The 17,601-nt window shown below is 43.8% G+C and overlaps 1 protein-coding gene across 4 annotated transcripts in view; it reads right to left on the bottom strand.

Moving 5' to 3' along the window:
* The window catches only part of ANKH (ANKH inorganic pyrophosphate transport regulator), a 115,486-nt gene extending 98,889 nt beyond the window's left edge, over positions 1-16,597 (bottom strand). For all 4 annotated transcript variants that reach the window (XM_030267082.4, XM_002187310.7, XM_072924286.1 and 1 more), the window contains exon 1: positions 16,465-16,597. In XM_030267082.4, coding sequence (XP_030122942.1) covers positions 16,465-16,560 — 96 coding nt within the window. In that variant the 5' untranslated portion in view covers positions 16,561-16,597. The remainder of the gene's footprint in view (positions 1-16,464) is intronic.
* Positions 16,598-17,601: the final 1,004 nt, after the last annotated feature.

Here is a 17,601-nt window from a genome sequence, read left to right as displayed (position 1 = left end):
TCTGCCACTTTATTTGTGGAAAAATTAACATTGCCCTGATTTAAAAAAAAAAAAAAAAAGGTGGGAGGATTCACCTCTTTGCACATACAGCAGTGAAAGAGTGAGACAAACCTTTTGCTTACCCCTCTCCCTGGCTATCCTTCCTCAGCAAGGCTGAAGAAGGGCCAGATGATGGATAAGATGGATAAGAGCAGGGAGGACACACCTCATGGCTGGGCCTTTTGCTTTGATTTGCTGCCAGCAGGGTAACTGGACTGTGCTTCATCAGTGTTCAAACAGTCCCACGTATATGGTGAAACTAAAAAGAATCCCAAAGCTCCCAAGCAAAATGAAAGTCCCTCTTCCCTCAGCCTCAACTCACCCAAATGAAAATGCAGAATCTCTCAGACACAGAATTAAGACTCTCGTGTTTCAGCATTTGCTCTTCTTATATCATGCATTGTTCTAGTGACAGTACAAAAAACATTTTAAAATCACATTTTTAACTTACTAGAACAACACCAATACGGCTTCTTAGTAGCCCAATCATGCAAAGGCCAACAAATTTAATGCCCACACTTCTAAAATGTCACATTTTTGAAAGTACGGTGTCTTGAAAACTTGTGATAGATTTTTTTTCATTACTGCAATTCAGTAGGACCAAAGCAACATAATTCAAATGGATGGAAATATACAGACTGAGACTTCCAAAGTGGCCAACAGAAGACAAGCAGGTCTCTTCCAGTCCTCTCAGTACAGCCTGGATGTTTCAGCCTTTAAAATGATTTTCATATCACAACAGCAGCTTGCTATTTGGAATGCTGGGAGAAGACATAAACAGTAAGAAAAATGGAAGGTATTTTGTGTTTTTAGATTTTCCTAAATCACAGTCAATGGCAATGACAATATGATCAGCTTTGATTTATCATTAGCATGCAAAACAGCAAAAATGCATGCAGATAAGTTGTCCCGTGAACAACAATAAAAGGGCATTAGCAAACCCTTCCAAATTTTGTTAAACATGTGTAATTGAATTAATTTCCTTATGAAATGGAATATACATTGTCTTCTCTCGTTATGTTTTTCTCACTCTGTTGAGCAACGTCCATCCCCGAGCTCGTCCTTCTCTGTCCCATTCCCCGCCCCCTGCTTGTTGTGCTGGAGGAGAAAACGAACAGAACTCCATTTGTTTGCCAGCAGCAGCAGCAGAGGCAGCAATGTCAGCCCCGCAGAAGCAGCCCCCTGCCTTTGTGGCCCTGGGTGAGGGGACACCTTCCATTTTTGGGAATCATTCCTATGAGAGAACAGGGTTTGTGAAGGTCTCAAGTGAGCAATTATCTGTTTTAAAGAAGGTAGAAATATTGAAAAAGAAGTATTTTAGAACCACAGCATATTCAGATTAAGAAGTTTTTACTACCTTCCCTTCACAAAGGGAATGGAAACTACTTGCAGGGGTGTAGTCAATCCTTTGTGGTGCTCCAGGCACACCTGCAGTAGCATGACTTTCATTAAAGCGATCTTAAAAACAAGTTGGTTAGCTTTCCTGACCCCGCTCTTTCCAGAGTCTCATTCTTCTGGTAGTTGGGAGCCTTCATCATTCCCAGTTTAAAAGCACTCATTGTTTGTTCACGGTCATATGTTGCTACTCAGTTTCCTCTTGTTTGCAGGCTACCATCTTCCCATCAGAAAACATGATCCCATCTCCCTCACAGACACCTTACTCACGCTCTACCTTTCTTTGCTGGGCTACAGAAACCAAAACCTTTCAGTTTCACCTTCACAGATACGATGATGCAAAAATAAAAGGAGAAATTAATAGCTGGGGTTTCTTTTGCCTAATCTTTTGAACAAGTTTGAACTGACCTGCCTTATGTATGGCCATAACTGTGCAAAGTATCCCAGGTGAAATTTCACTTAGAGCATGCATTACCTGTACTGGGGTACAGGTCATCGGATAAATCCTCCCAGACCTTCTATCTTCTGATCTTTATGTTATCCTCATAACTCCTCTTTCCCTCCCCTGAAAACAGGAGACCTTTGTGGTTATACTTCAGGCAGCTTGCAATGCCTAGGTAGGGAAACATCCATCTGCTTCAGCAATATTAGAGGTTTGCAATTTAAACTTTTAAGAGTGGTAGGCAAGACTTATCTGCTGCTGAAGCTGTTACTTCACTAACTTTTTTAGTCAGAATACTCTCTCCTAGTTGCATGTTTTGAGTCCTCCCATCATACAGTTATCCTCCATGCTTTTGCTTTATATTTTTCTTCATTATCAACCTCTGTAGAAACACTGTTAGGAATATCTGTAAGGTAGGGATATTTTCAAAAAGAAAGAGTCTTAAGATCAATGTTGGCTCAGCACAAGTTTAATTTGGAACATGTGATGGGTCTGACTCACACTGTGCTATTCATGCCATCCATCCCTAATTTGGAACAAGCCTAGTAGTTTAGTTATGACCTAAAAATGTCTGAAGACAAATTATATATAGCATTTAAAAATATTTATAATGTCAAAAATGGTCATGAACATCAAAGTACCTCCAGGGATGCACAGGTCCACAATGGGGACATTTCTCTCTGGAGCCTACAGCGATCACCTTCACAACACCTGGATCTCTCTGCACCTTATATTCATGCCCATGTATAACTGACTGAGCTTGACATGCTTCTCCCAGGTTTCCTCAAAGGATTGTCTTTGAAAGAGTACACCAAAGAGCAGAAGTGCTCTCTGATCCAAAAGGGGATTAGCGATTAGTTGAGATTAGATTGTCTCAGCACTGCAACAGCTTTATCTCTGGCTATGCAGGTAAGAAAACATTCCTGTTTTCAGGAGCAATGAGGCCTAACCACAGCCATGAGACCTAACAGCAGGATGAACAGGCATGTGGGGAATGCAGGCAATGTTGTTCTTGTCTGTGATCCAGAAATTGGCTTTAAGACTTAGTGATAATACTCACTCTAACGTTGGTTTGTAGGTTCTTTGAAAAAAGCCACCGATGAGGACACCAGGGATTTATCATGTGCCATCAAACATCAGCATGCAGGCACAAAAATTCCACTGCTTCTCCAACATGGCAGCATGCTGAGCAGGAATTCAAAACAGGCCACCTGGGTGAGGATGAGAGGGAGCCGTAGGACAAGTGGTGAAGTAGTCACAGCCATGCCTCGCCAGCACTGTGCCATGCCAGGCCTAGAGAAAAAGTATCTGAACCAGACTGACCTGGACCTGGCTCTGACACAGTGGGATGTGAAAGGAGGAACACATACAGCTGGGTAGCATGCTGCCTGGTACCACAAGTGCATATCTGAAGGAAGGAGCAGCAAGCATGGACACTTTGCTAGATAAAAGTCTTGCAGCTTTACAAAGCTTGCATTCTTCATTTAAATTCTGGCTGTCTCATATGAGATAAATACTTGTACATCAGCTGAAGTGAGGCCTACATTTAAAGGCCACAAACACAAAGAAGATTCCTAATTAAGTTCTTTTGCTGAACCAGGCATCTTGTTTGCAAGGAAGGAATCTGCTGGGGGCAGGCAGCGGGCACCTTGCTGCCATGCTTACCGTGGGCTGCTTGTCTGCACACAGCAATGGGATGTGCCTTGGAGGCAGCCTGTGGACAGGCACAGGAAAGGAAAAGCAGAGGACTCAGAAGAGAAGCATGTATTTGAAAGCTTCAGACTACTGTGGACTAAAAAAAGGGCAGTAAATAGGAGGCAGGATGACAAGGTGAAGGGACAGGAGCTGTCCAGGGCCACCAACTAGAGCAGTGCATGGGAGGCCCCAGCCAAGGGCTGAAACCAAAACTTCCCCTGCTTAAATAAATATGTACAAACAAAGCACCAAAACCAGACAGTAAAAGATGAGATGCTTAATCCTTCAGGATTCAGCTTGGCAGGCTGCAGATGCCAGACCGTTGGTTATGGTGCTGCATCACTGCACTGCCATGCAGGGATTCATGGAAGACAAAAAAAAAAAATTGAATTGAGGGCAGCTCCCTATTTTTATATCCTGTTTCTCTCTTTCACAATGGTTGTTTTCATTCTTTCACAAAGGAATTGCAAAACAAAGGGATATACACAGAAGATTTGAAGTCATATAACCTTATCTGGATGAAACAGAAAAAAGGAAAACATCGAGGTTTTTCATTCTAAATGTCAAGAGACTATAAAGGCACTACTCTTCAAGGAAAGCAAACAAGACACATTCATGCTTGCAGTTGCCTTTGAAACCAACTCCCAAAAGTTGCAATACTAACCTCTTGCAAATAAGCTACCAATCCTTTCTTGTAATTGTTCCAACCTCTGTGCATCCCTCACCCTATGCTGTGTCAACAGAAAAGCAGAACAGTGCTTAGGGTTCCCTAATGCTATAAGTATGTTAAGAGAGAAAAAACCCAAAACAAAAAACTCAAGTATTCTTTGTTCTTCTGGCTACACACAGAACTACTTCCCTGTCCAGCCAATTTGCTTATTTCTTGTCATAGCAGAGTTCTCAAGAGACTGTATTCATATCTAATGGTTTCATGTGCTGCTACTATTTTCTGTTCTTGAAAAAAGGTCAAGGATATTAGTGAGTCATATTTTTTCCTCTATTTATTTCTACAGCTAAGCACAGGTTATCCTTTATCACCAGCAGGACAAGTATTGATTTAACATTCTTCTCAATGCTGGTCTCAGTACAGAACCTGACGGCCTTCTCATTAAGCTAAACTTGCACTGGCATGCCTCCTTTGTCTACTTTGAACTTTCAGTAGAATGACAGAGCAAAAAGTTTCTACTTTGTTATTCAGCAAGATTATTAGTGATGAAATTATGGCCCTGCAGTCACTTTGACTGGAGCATTTCAGCCCTTCTAGTGCAGTGAAAAGCTTTCATGATCCAGGACTTCTGGGATGTGGATTTCTAAAGCCAAGGATGTCAGGCCTTTTCCTCTCAGACAACTTGATCTAAATCCCTCTTTCTTACCACTCATTTCCCCTTACAAATCTCTGGATGCACGCAGAATACAACAGAATCCACATCTACAGGTTACTGCAAGCATACCCAAACCCTTGGAGCTCAAAGTCACAAATAAGTAACTTCATATGAGGTTTCCCTGGCAAAGTCCTGAAGCAATAATTTTGCCTTTGTTAGCTGTTTTCTCCTCAGTGATGCAACCACCCACAAAGTGGTAGGAGCTTGCAGCTGAGAAGAACGGCATGCTGTGATTTGGAAAAGCTAGCCCACAATGACACTGGCCTTTTCTGGACAGCAACTCAAAGCTCACTGACAGGTCAAGCCTAGGATACAAAAATGTCAAGCAAGATACCTGCTGTGATTTATCATGAATTTACTTAATGAGAGAAACACTGGCCCCTGCACAGTATTAACAGAAAAAGCCCACACTACTTATATATTAGATACAGAAGGAACTGCTGATGAAAGCTCTTCCCAAGACTGTTACAATGCTGGAGCATGTCCTAACCAGTAGACCGTTGACTGCATCTCAGAAAGCTCATATAAGAACAAGACTGAATGCTGAAAGGTCGTCATGCTTTCGTGCTTTGAAATAAAACACTCTGAAGCAAAATGACTACGCACAAGTCTATAAAGAACAGTGGTGCAGTGATCAAGACTGTTCTCAAGATCCCATTTTGAAAAGATAAAATCCATGTACAAAACCATGGATTCAAAAACAAAATAGCATTTGCACATGCAACATGTAACCAGAGATGGCTCAAACTATAAGTAACAAAAGAGGTACGTGAGCAGTTATAGCCCATCTCCTCATTTCCTTGACCATTTATTTAGTCTTGCATATAAGTCAGCAGTAATCAAGACAGTACTTCAGCACCACTCGGTGTATAATTCTCCTGCTCACAACACACCACATACATATGCCTGTGTGTCTTAAAGAAGCATGTGAAAAATGTGTTTCCCTGTGTAAAAAAAAAAGCTTTCAGTGGATGACTGCCTTTGGTGTTTTGATGTGCTGAAAAACATTGTGCAGTTTGGATTTTCCTCCTCTTTTAAAGTGAATGCTTAAGATTCCAAAATCGTTATGACCCAACATAACTACAGAGGAAGCTGACAGTGCTGTCACACTAAATTTGGAGGCCCACATTACCAGTTGTTATGTGCTTCTAAGTGCAGAGAAAAATGACCAGAGATGTCAAGTACATCACCTGGCATTTTCACTTCTGTTGGGGAGAGTTGGTGGCTGGTTTGAACTCATCTTCTTAGCTGGCCTCTTGGGCTGAGTGTGGTGCAAATAATTCTAATGTTCAAAGTCACCTCCAAAATGCCACAGTGGAGGAGGAAGAGGAATGGACTGACAGAATAAATTACCCAAGCCAGTGAGGGCAAAATGAATGGGCTCCCTGGTAGCAATCAGGAAGAGGTGCTGCACTGCAGCTCCAGTCTGGTAACAAAGTCACAGACATGTCTGTGTGACTAATACACTCCAGCACCCATGGGACAACCAAGCAAAGGACCCAAAGAACTGAACTGGAAAGGCAGTAAGAAAGAGTAAGTGAGAAAGGTCAAGAAAGGATACAGGGCTGTGGGCATACACCATACAGGACCATAGGACTGAAATCTCCCCTGTGCTTGCCAAGACTTGTCTCACAACAGCTTGTGCCTTTAAAAAAACTCAGCAAGCCTCCAGCTAAAAAGAAGAGTTAAGATTTCCCTTACTTCCACACTGAGGACATCTCAACACTCTACTTCTCTCACACTGGAAAAGTTCCTGCATTTTGGTAAACTCATTTTGTTTGCATTTTTTCCCTTCAGCTCTGCCAGGGAGACTCTAACACAGTGTATTGCTCACTCGGCTAGCAAAGGGCACAATGCCTCCAGTGAATGCTTCTAAAAGGAACAAAACAGGGATTCACAGTCAATACTTCAACTAGCTAGGTAGCTCTGGTTTCTCCCTCTAGCAAGTGCTCTCTGTGTATTGAATCTGGGAAGCAGCATGTGAAAAACAGGGTGCTGTGAGAAAACTGCATCATGGCCACTGATTAATAATAAAGGAAATTCCTCACCTCTGAATTGCAGGCTTTTTACACTTCACCTTAGTAGGAGCCCATAATTACAATGCCCTTCTAGAGTGCACTGAATGCCTTTGAGGAGGATGTGGTTCTCAAGCTCTGAAAATCTTCAGGTTTGATCCATCATGTGATCACTTTACAGTGATAACTTTTTTTTTTTTTTTTGGCAACTCACTGTATTTGAGCCCATGTAAAACACAACTACCACCACCACCTAATTCTGTCTGAAGGTCAGGACTCTCTGTGCCACATTTTACAAGGAAGTAAAGTGTGAGAGGGGAAAATCTGCTTTTTAATTGGAAAATCATCCAGAAATCTTTTCAGTTTAAACTGTGTTTACCACCCCAATCTTTCTCACTACTCCTGCCCAAATTCTTCTCCACAGCAGTGACCTAGCCAACCTCATTTCCTCTTTCCTCTCCTTCATGACCACACCACAGTTCATACAACTGCAGATGTTCTTCCACCCAAGCTATAAATGCTTCACTTCTATAATATTTCCTCTTGTGTAACTGACATTTTTTCCCCTCTCAACAGCACCAAAAATGTGAAGTGTCTTCCCACTCCAAGATGCTGTAACAATTCATTTTCTTTTCAAATGGCCTAAAAGTTTTTTAATTGGTAAGATGCTGACAGATGAAATGCCAATGATGGACTTGTTTAAGTGTCTGTCTTCCACTGCAGGACAGCAGATTTGAGATCAAAGGCTACCAAATTCTAGAAGCACATTGGTATGTTGTGACAAGGAAAACCTTTGTCTCGAGGAGCGAAGATGCCAGGGGTGGATCAGAAGCTACCTCACCTTAACTATCCATAGCTACAGGAACAGCTCTTACTGTATACTAACACAGAGGTTACAAAAACAAGATATTGGTCACTGGTATGCAGCAGAAGGAAGGAGGGGTAAGTAGGGAGTGAACAGGGAAAAGAGCCAAATAAAATCCAGACATAAACCCTGCATTTTGAGGAAAGTATATGTCAAACATCATCTTTAAAAAAACAAAGGAAGAACATTGGGTGATGTGGTTGCACCCCTTATAACTACACAAGCTGCACATCTGACTTGATGAAAGAAAAAATCAGTCCTGGCTGACAGGTACCACTGCATTCTTCAGCCAGTACAGGCTGAAGAACATAATCATGCCAGCACTTTAAAGTTCAGGTTCACTCTTCATCTGACTTCATTCACTAATTTAAGTGCAAAACAAAGGTAAGAAGGCCAGAAGACAGACCATCTCCCAGCCAAATGCCTTTCAAAAGTATTTGTCAGCCAACACCCTGGCACACGTTTTGGTTCAATGAGCTTTCAGCCTCACAAAACCTTGTACCTTAGAGAACATTTACAAAGAGTTGGAAACAGATAATAAAGAAATATAAAACTATGTGTGCTCTCTAGCTCCTGTGCATGTGAATTTTCTCTGCACTACACAAAAGAGTTGAAAAAAACTGCCTTAACAATGCAGAAATAATATGTGAAGCAAAACGTTTGATAATAAGTAGTGTCTTGCAGTTTATTCACTTCCCACTCTAAAAGCTGAACTCTTGCTGAACCACTAAATCAGAAAAGCAAATTGGATGTGTTGGGCAATAGTGACCACCCTTTATCCAACAGCAACACTGCAGCCAAAACAGGAACAGTGAATTTTTTGCATCATCTTTGGGAAAATAATTAAAATGGCACTTGAGATTTCATGCCCTTGTGGCACTTATTTTTCAACAAACTGCTCCTTACTCTCCAGTATTTTTCCTTTGTCCTTTTTTAGGACAAGCATTTAGAATGCTCTTGCAAAGGCTGTGGAAATCATCTGTGCTATTCCAAGTAACAGTGCTCTACTTCAGCCCTCTTTGGAACAAAATGCATATTTACACCTGGAATTATTCTTAGTTAATGTTTCACGCAGGCGCCTTCATTCTTTATTACACTGGGAGGGAACTCATTAAGAAAAACTGCACATGCAGAAAAACTCTATAGCAAGGTAGTGACATCCTGTGGAAAATCTGAAAGAGGTGATACCATACAGGAGACAGAACATGGGAAAACTGCAGAGCTTTGCTGTTTTGGACACCAAAGTGCACAGGCCATTTACATCTCTTATGGTGGTTCTTTTTAAATTTTCTATCTAATGGTTATCTAAAAAGACAGTGGTGGTGTCTAAAGCCATAGCTACAGCAATATCAGTAGAAAATCAAGCAAGCAGAAGGAAGTGCAATCTGATGATCTTAATTGCATAGTAATATTCCTGTTTCCCTCACTTCAAAATCCATTGGTTTCCAAGTACAAAGAGCATGAGGTAGCAATGGCTGATTAAATTAGCTTGTTAAAATATAAGATAGTTAAAAATTACCCATATTTTTTAAAGAAACACATGTTCTGATATGTCATTTAAACTGGAATTGAGCTCAGCAGTAATAGCTGCTATTTAAAAACATCACAGATTTCTCGAAGTAGCTGAAAAGCAAAATCTGTTTGAAATTTATCAGTTTTTATGCATGGAGTTTTCTGCATGAGCTGGCAGATACATTTAAATTTTCTATTTATACAACAACTTACATCCATGTTTTACAAATATGAAGGAATATACTTTGTAACTGCCTTGTGAAACACACCACAATTTTAGAACTGACGAAACTCACAAGGAGAAATGTCTTGTCTAGGGTCAGTATAGGAACAGATAGGATCTGCACTTTCAGAGCTAGAGCCTTGAGCGTATGCCTTCTTTGAATATAAAAAGACACTTCATATTTAGTCATAAGATTGGCCATGTCATATAAGCCTTTGTATACAACCAACTTCTTCAGGCAGCAGCGAAATGAGCAATAATTAAAAAGAAATCAGTTCAGACCAAAGCAAATGTGAACAGAAATCAGCTGTCTTGGCTTTGGAAAAAGGCAGCAAAAAGAAATAAACAAGAAAAGCCCCGAAACAAAGCAAATGGTCAGTCCATTTCACATCCTAAAGTTTTACTTCAGGGATTTCTCAACATGATGTAGAATACAGTGGTTCAAACCTCTTTCAAAATTTCAGTTTTGAACCCATGTTTTCAAATTGGACTTGGGGTATTTTCAACTCCTGATTTCAATTCCTGATGCTGTCTTAGTCTTCTAGATTTTCACTGGCATAGGGAGGAGAAGCCAATTTCCCTATGTCTGAAATACGCATGAGAAATATTTGGTTACCCCATGCACCTTTTCCAGTGGATATCAAATGCAATTATGAGTGGAGTATCTCCAGCGAGGGCCATCCAGCTGGAGAACTGGGACTGCTTGGCAAACTTGTAAATGTTCTTTGTCTCCCACTGTATGAGTTAGATTTCTAGTAGGGAGAATAATTTCCACCCCAAAGACCTCAAAGCTTTATTTTCCAGCAACCCAGTGGGCAAATATCATCTGAACTTTCAGTTTTGAAATTAATTCAATTACTTAATTAAAAAGTGGCTGGTTGGTGTGGCATGGAGTTGTCCCTCACCCCTCCACTCCCCCCTTCCAACCTGTCCTGGAAATAAGCTCTCTCTACTACTCTATAGATAGCAAATGCCTTCCGACATGCTTAATAGTTATCATCAAGTACAAAACCTGCTTGTTGTTAACAGAGAAGCATATGAAAGTCCAGAGAAGTCCTTAGAGCCAAGCTGACACAGCTGTGGGAGTTGGGAGGAAGGGAACTGGATGGTTTTGTGAAGGAAGGAGAGAGAAGGATAAAAAAGGGGAAGGTACTGACAAATTAAGCAAAATAGGTCCTAGCCAAAGATTATGTATTTTACAGTATAACAAGATGGAGCGCTGCAGGGAATGGACACCTCATTAGTAGTGCAAGTTCATTCTCATAATTTCTAGTACCATGAGAAATCTCCAGTGGTGATAGCCCCAGTGCTCTTCATAACCTGTTTATTTTGTACCTTGAGTGCTATAAAATGCAAATAGATATTGGTTTAGCTACCAGGACTCTCTTTGTCACCTTTAAGAACATTAGCACTTTGTTGAGATTTGGCTTTTATCTGCAAATGTTTTATGAGAGCTTTGACTTCTTCCCAGATCTCAGCATGCACTGCTTGCTGCGAAATGCCAGCAAGTGCTCTGCGTGAGTGGTGAATGCAACACCTGGTGCGTAACGCCCGCTGCACTAACACTGACACATAAACCTAATTAATCTCTTGGGCAGGCTCAAGAGCTGTTCATGTGGTCTAGAGCCCATCTAGCACTAGTGTGAAAACCCCCAGAGTTTGGTAGATGACCATTTAGGAGCCAGGGTTGGAGAGCTCAGGCTGGCACGCATAGGGAAGCAAAGCTGCACTGCTTACAGAAAAGTCTCTGGAGACAGCACTGAGGTATAGATCCTAAAAGTTACTACTTCAGGTGAGTGTGGTTTGGTTTTTAATCCTTCACAGACGGTCTCACTTGGGTTTACTCACTCTAAACAGGAAAGTTAGATATCCTTCAGTGGTCATTCCTACCTACTTCCCTGGCCACTTGGCTTGTGAATTCTTCAAGAGAAACTACTTCAAAATAACGCCATGGAAAATAATAACAACAAAAAATTTCTGTTAATAGTATACTCTGTATATGTTTCCTTCTTCAACATAGTTTCATCTAAATTTAATTTTAAAATCTGAGTAGTTCACATTCATTTAAAATAAATAGGACATTTCTGTCAGCTACCCTATAAGTAATGTGGTTGTGGTAATAATATGCAGTCATGTTGTACACCAACTATAGGACATTGTTAGCTTTCTTATTTATATGGTACCAAAGTCCTACACAATTTAAACAAGTCCCTCACCTCTTACAACATCAATAACAGGAATACTTTGCACTCATACAGCACCTTTCATCTCAGAGTGCTTCTGACACATGAATTTTCATTACATCTACATACAGGTAGGTGTCTAGGCACACTTCAAAGGCAGGGAAACTGTGCCATGGAAAGGTTACACAACTTGGCACAAATCCCTGGTGAACAGCTGGGAATGTGAACTCACCCATTACTTGTTTTGAATGTCCAGACAATAATGCTTACCCCAAAACCAAGCTTCATAAGGCATTAGTCAAAATGTTTAACCCCCTACCAAGTTTGCAAATGGCATAGGCAGACAATATGCTCACTAATTCTTTTTGATACCTTATTCATGACTTGTTCTCCTTTTCTGGCAACTTTCTTTTTTTAAGTAAAAAAAAAATCAAAAAAACCCAACCAAATACAAGAAAAAAATGAGCAATTACTACAAAATAATTTGGAACCCAAAACACTTAGCATTTCCTTTATGGCTTGTCTGTTGGATCTCAAACACTACCACATGGGCAATGTATGGCAAGTTCTCTGTAGGGACTAGAGTGCCCTTTGGAGGAAGAGGCAGCAGGGCTGTGCTTGCTTGGTTTTAGTTTCCAAGGATCCACAAGCCACTGAACACCATGGATGCATACATAAGTTATGTTGGCACCTAAACAGCTCAGCCAACAGGTACTGAAAGGGACACAAACTAATGATGCAGGGGCTGGCTACATGATAACTACAAAGTTGAAAAAAAAATCCCCAAACAATAAAACACTCCTAGTGTTCCCAATGATAATTAAGGGACTACTGCAAACAGGCCTTGAGATTGAAAAACTGCCCTCTGCCTGGCTTTTGCCACGCCATGAGCATCAGAGAGAATTACTAACCATGCTTGCAAACTGTATTTAGTGCTGCCTATGGTTGAGTCTGCACTTCTGACAAAGTTAGCCAATTCATGCACACCTCAGCTTACCCCCTTTGTAAAAATGCTGCTGTAAATGCACATTTATGTTACAAGTCAGGCCACCAGAATATATGTCAACAGCTCTGGAACTGTGTTAAAAGGAAAAGTGATGTGGGTGGTGATGGATTTTTGAGCCCACTGAGTAGCAATGCTGTTATTTGCTGGTTGAGTTGTTTGAGGTTGTGTTGCTCTCCATCACATGGGAGGCATTTATTTATTTTTTTCTAAACAAGTGCATCCAACATTTTTCAAGGGAGCTAGAACTTTTAATGCAAACTTGGCTTTCCAACAACTGAGTTCTACATACAATAATAATTATTGTGAATCACAGGGTAAGATGTTGAGAGTTGAAAACTCCTCTCAATGGCAGAATAAAAGAGACTATCTCTCTTCTGGTGCTGTTAAACTATTGGGATGAAAATGCTGTGTTGTGTATATTTTTGTGTGCATGCATATACCTGGAGAAAAAAAAAAAATATAGATGCGTGCATATGAACACACAGAGACACAGATTTGAGTGGAGAAGGAATATTTAGTCAAAATATTTGAGACTATTTTCCTGAAGGCCGTACTTATAAGAAAAAAGGTATGTAGTATTTAATTTCACTAAAGCCATGTAGCACTGCAAATAAACTGGAAACGGGTTGCAGAAGGAAATCAAGGAAGTAAGTTAGAAATTGTTTCTCTCTCTAATATTATGGTAATTCACCTGGTCATGTACCAGGACTATTTTTTTAAGTAGAGGAACAAAAGTCAGGTATTTGTGTGAGAGACTTTATGAGGTGAAGAAACCAGGTCAGCTCACTAGATTGGAGTAACTATAATATAGTCTTGTCCTAAGGTATTGTTTGATTAGCGTCCAGGGTCAACAGGAGGCTCTTCACTGGCTGTAGCGGTTCTGGAAGTGACTTCAGGAGCTGAGCTTATTAGTTCTTAAGCACTGTGCCAGCATTTTTTACTTCCTGTAAACTAAACAGACTTGCCATACCATGCATCTTATATGGGGCAATGATGACAGCCTTAACCTATGCTCTGCAAACAATCTTTAGCCTTACTGTAAATTTCCCTTAACCTAGCAAGAAACCTAGAGGCAGCTGCATACCAGGGATCTGGAAATTTTCTAGTGATGTTTGCTATTGACTACAACTACTCAACACCCAAAAAAGCCTCACGAGGTAATAGGAAAATAAAGATGCAATTCTCTCTGTTTCTCACTTTTCAGTCTGAGGTATCTAATAGTATAAGGTTTTGCTAAGAAAGCTGTGCTTTGAATGCTCTACTTCCAAATACTCTCCCCACTTTAAGGGAGCAATGTATGAATACCATATATCAAAAGAGTTTATGACTTACAGAATTTCTTACACATCTCTTCTACCCTGGTCAGGCAAGCTCCATTCTCTCCCTAATTTTCTTTCTTCTGACCTGCATTTCTCCTGTCTCTTTTACAGTATTGTCTAGAGCAAGTAATGTTCCTTCATGCAAATTTTCCTTCCCTTATCATTCTTAGAAATCTGTGTTATCTGCAGTATACATTCAAAGGAGGGGATACTGCAGCCTTTGCAGAGCTATCTGTTGGCACAGCCACTCTTCTATGTTGCTTCCATTCATCCTCCACGTTAAAATTATTGCATTTTTTAAAAACTTTAAAGCAGAAGGGTGACTGGCTCAGCAAGTCAATGTACTTTCAGTCTCCCAAGTCCAACAGTAACATAGTACAAGTGCAAAAAGTAACTTCATGTATTACATAGAGCAAAATAAAATCACAGTCTTTTTGCCTGTATGACGAACCCTTCAGACATGGAGTAGCTTTGTCCCTGCTGCTTCAGTTTCCTGATTTCCATGTAGGTAAGGCTGGTAAAAAAACGGTCTTTCCAAAGTTTCTGCTCCTGAAAGAAGCTAGAGTTCTAGCAGGCTGGATTTCTCCCCTTTCAATTAAATATCTCCCCAGGCAGCCATGTGAGACAAGGGATAAAACCCAACTCTCCTGAAAAGCCAATCCTATAACTTGGCTATTAAACAAAACACATTTTCTAAGATATTTTTTGTCCCTAACACTGTCAAAGTTGTTAAAGTGTTTACATGTATCATCCACAGATTAATATCCCTCCTGTGTCACTGGTACCCAGCCAGACAGAAGGACCCTCGCTTACAAAATCACTTGCAAATTTTTGAAATCCTGGTTCAGAGCACACTGAACCATGGGGATGTTTTTTTTTATAGGCTAACATTTACCTTGAATTGAGCTGACCTTGTATGTAGCAAACCGTATGAAAGCACCTGTCATACTCAGTTTCCTGAGTGCACTGCTTTCAATTTAACTTCTACTGTATGTTATTAACAGGGCATAGTTATTAGCATTTAAATCTCCTTTTCCTTTGTCATTTCTATATTTAGATTTCCCTTCCCTCTTCCCCCCCAGTATGTTTTAAAGAAGACTGGTCTAGTAGGAAAGCTAACAGTTGTTAGACAAGGATGAAATTGTATTTTTTAATGTAATGGTTTATTTAAAGGACTAGGAATCAAAATGTGATTGACACAGCCACGACAAACGTATGATTAATGTTAGCTATTTTTCCCACTGAAGTATTTTTCCTTTCACTTTCTTCTTTACAAATGCTTGAAAGTACCACTAATTTTCTGGTATCTTTGCTCAAGAAGCACAGGAGCAAGTGTCTATTCTTCTTAGCCACACTGAGAGACTTAGGGCAAGGATACAGCTATTTGGGGTGCAATACCTTGTGTGGCTGCTCAGCTTAACACTCGCAAGTAAGTAGTAGTGTATATCATTCTACTAAAAATGTAATGACAGGTCCCATATAGTGCAGCCTAACACATGACGGGGCCTGGATTGTCATAAATACCAAAACGTGAGAGCAGAGGTTCTCCCACGCCTCAGTGCAGTGGCAAACGAGCACTAGCTCAGGCAGGGGAGCGGGTGCGTCAAGCCCTGAACAGATTCTTAATGCAAACGCAGCAAGCGGGGACTGGGAGGACGAAATGGGGTGGCGGCATGTCAGGGAGATAGGATTACAGGGGGTTCGGATACACCGAGCTATTTTCTATTTTCCCCGTGCCCATGCCAGTGGACAGCCTTAGGTCACCAAGTCCGCTAGAGAACCGCAGCAGTGCTGAGGCGCACAGAGACCGGCGGGGGCAGGGTGTAGCCGGAGGTTCAGCTGGCCGAAGGGGTGCGGAGCGGTTCCCCGAGGGATGCCGCGGCGGGGGCTCGGTGGCGGGGCTCTCGCTGCGGCAGCGGGGCCGGGGGGGCCGCGGCTCCCCTTCGGCAGCGGGCGGCGGCAGCCGGGGCGCTCGCCCCGCGCCCCGCTCCGGCCGCCGCCGACCCGCGCTGCAATGCTCTAGCGGCTGCTGCACCTCAGCGGCCGTGTCAGCGCGAGGATAAACCGCTGCCAGCCCCCGGCCAATGCATTATGTAATTTCAGATTATATAATTCTGAAATGCGAAGGGGAAAAATTCCCCAAAGCAACCTAAACCCTGCCATCTTTCCCCGGGCATCTCCTGGGAATGCGGGGCAGCCCGTGGCCTCGGGCGGCCGCCGGGGCAGGCAAGCTGGCACCGGCCGCCTGCTGCCCCCGCCGGCGCAGGGGCCGCAGTTCCCGCTCGGCTCGGCCCTCCGTCCGTTCCCGGAGGAGGCACCGACCGCGCCAGCCCGGCGCTGTGGGAGTGCGGGCGGGAGGGAGCGGGTTCCGGAGAGACGCTGCCTTACCTGCTCTCCGAAGTCGATGGCGATGTTGGTGATGCCGAGAGGGACCAGGAACCGGATCAGGGGCCAGTAGTTAGTGAGCGCTGGAAATTTCACCATAGTCCCAGCTGCGCTGTGACCCGCGGCGCATCTGCCGCGGCAGGAGACCGTGCGGGAGAACGGAGTGGGGGAAGGATGAAAGGGCACCGGAGGAGGGTGCGTGCGTGTGCCTGTGCGTGTGTGCGGGCGAGGAGGGGGTGGGGGGAGATAAGGGAGAGAAGCAACAGAGTACCCTAAAAATAAAGAACCGGCGAGCGGGCGGGGGGGGGCTGTCTGGTCCCTCACTTCCCGGCGCGGCGCTGGCTGGGCGGCGGGGCGCGCTGTGCTGCCGCCTTAGCAGGAGACCCGAGAGATCAAGTCCATCCTCGCCGCCCTCCTCCCACACAACAATGATCCGCCGCCGCTGCCGCCGCCACCGCCGCTGCCGGAAAAAAAAAGAGGAGGGACACCGCCGCCAGCCACTCGTGCGGGCAGCGCTGCCATCCTCGGGGCGCGAGGGCCACGGGAAGGGCCGGGCCGGGCCCCCCCCCGCCTCGCCTGACGCTCGCCGGCGGCGGGGCGACGGCCGCGGCGTCGCGCAGGGAAACACCGCCCTCCTTCTCCTCCTCCTCCCTGTCCTCCTCCCCGCCGCCGCTGCGGAGACGGCGCAGACCGCGTTCGGCGCGGCCGTCGGCGGCGGTGCCGTGCGGGGCGGCACAGGGCCGTGCGGGCCGGCGGCGGGGCGCCGCTCCGGTGCGCGGGCTGGCGGAGCACGTGGGTTTGACACACGCTCACAGACCGGCGGCGGCGGCGGGGGAAAGAGCGGCACCGAGCGGCTCCTCCCGATGCCGGAGCGGCCGCACCGCGCCCTCCGCTTGCGGCCGTGGCGGAGCCGGGCCGGGCTCGGCAGCTGTCCTCACCCCTTCACCCTCCTGGGGCCCGATGGGAGCCCTGGGCTTCCCCCCATCCCGCACGCCTTCTTGTGCCGCCGGGGCAAAGGAAGGCGTTCCCTGGCCGTGGGCTTCGGGCCTCGGGCAGCGGCACTCCTGCAGCTGCAGGAAAGGTGGGGGTCCTGAATGAGGCGTCGGCCAGGGTGTCTGACCCACAGCTCTTCTGGTCAAA

Source organism: Taeniopygia guttata, chromosome 2 (genome assembly GCF_048771995.1).
Source record: "Taeniopygia guttata chromosome 2, bTaeGut7.mat, whole genome shotgun sequence".
Classification (NCBI taxonomy): Eukaryota; Metazoa; Chordata; class Aves; order Passeriformes; family Estrildidae; genus Taeniopygia; species Taeniopygia guttata.
This window is presented reverse-complemented; position numbering and strand designations above follow the sequence as displayed.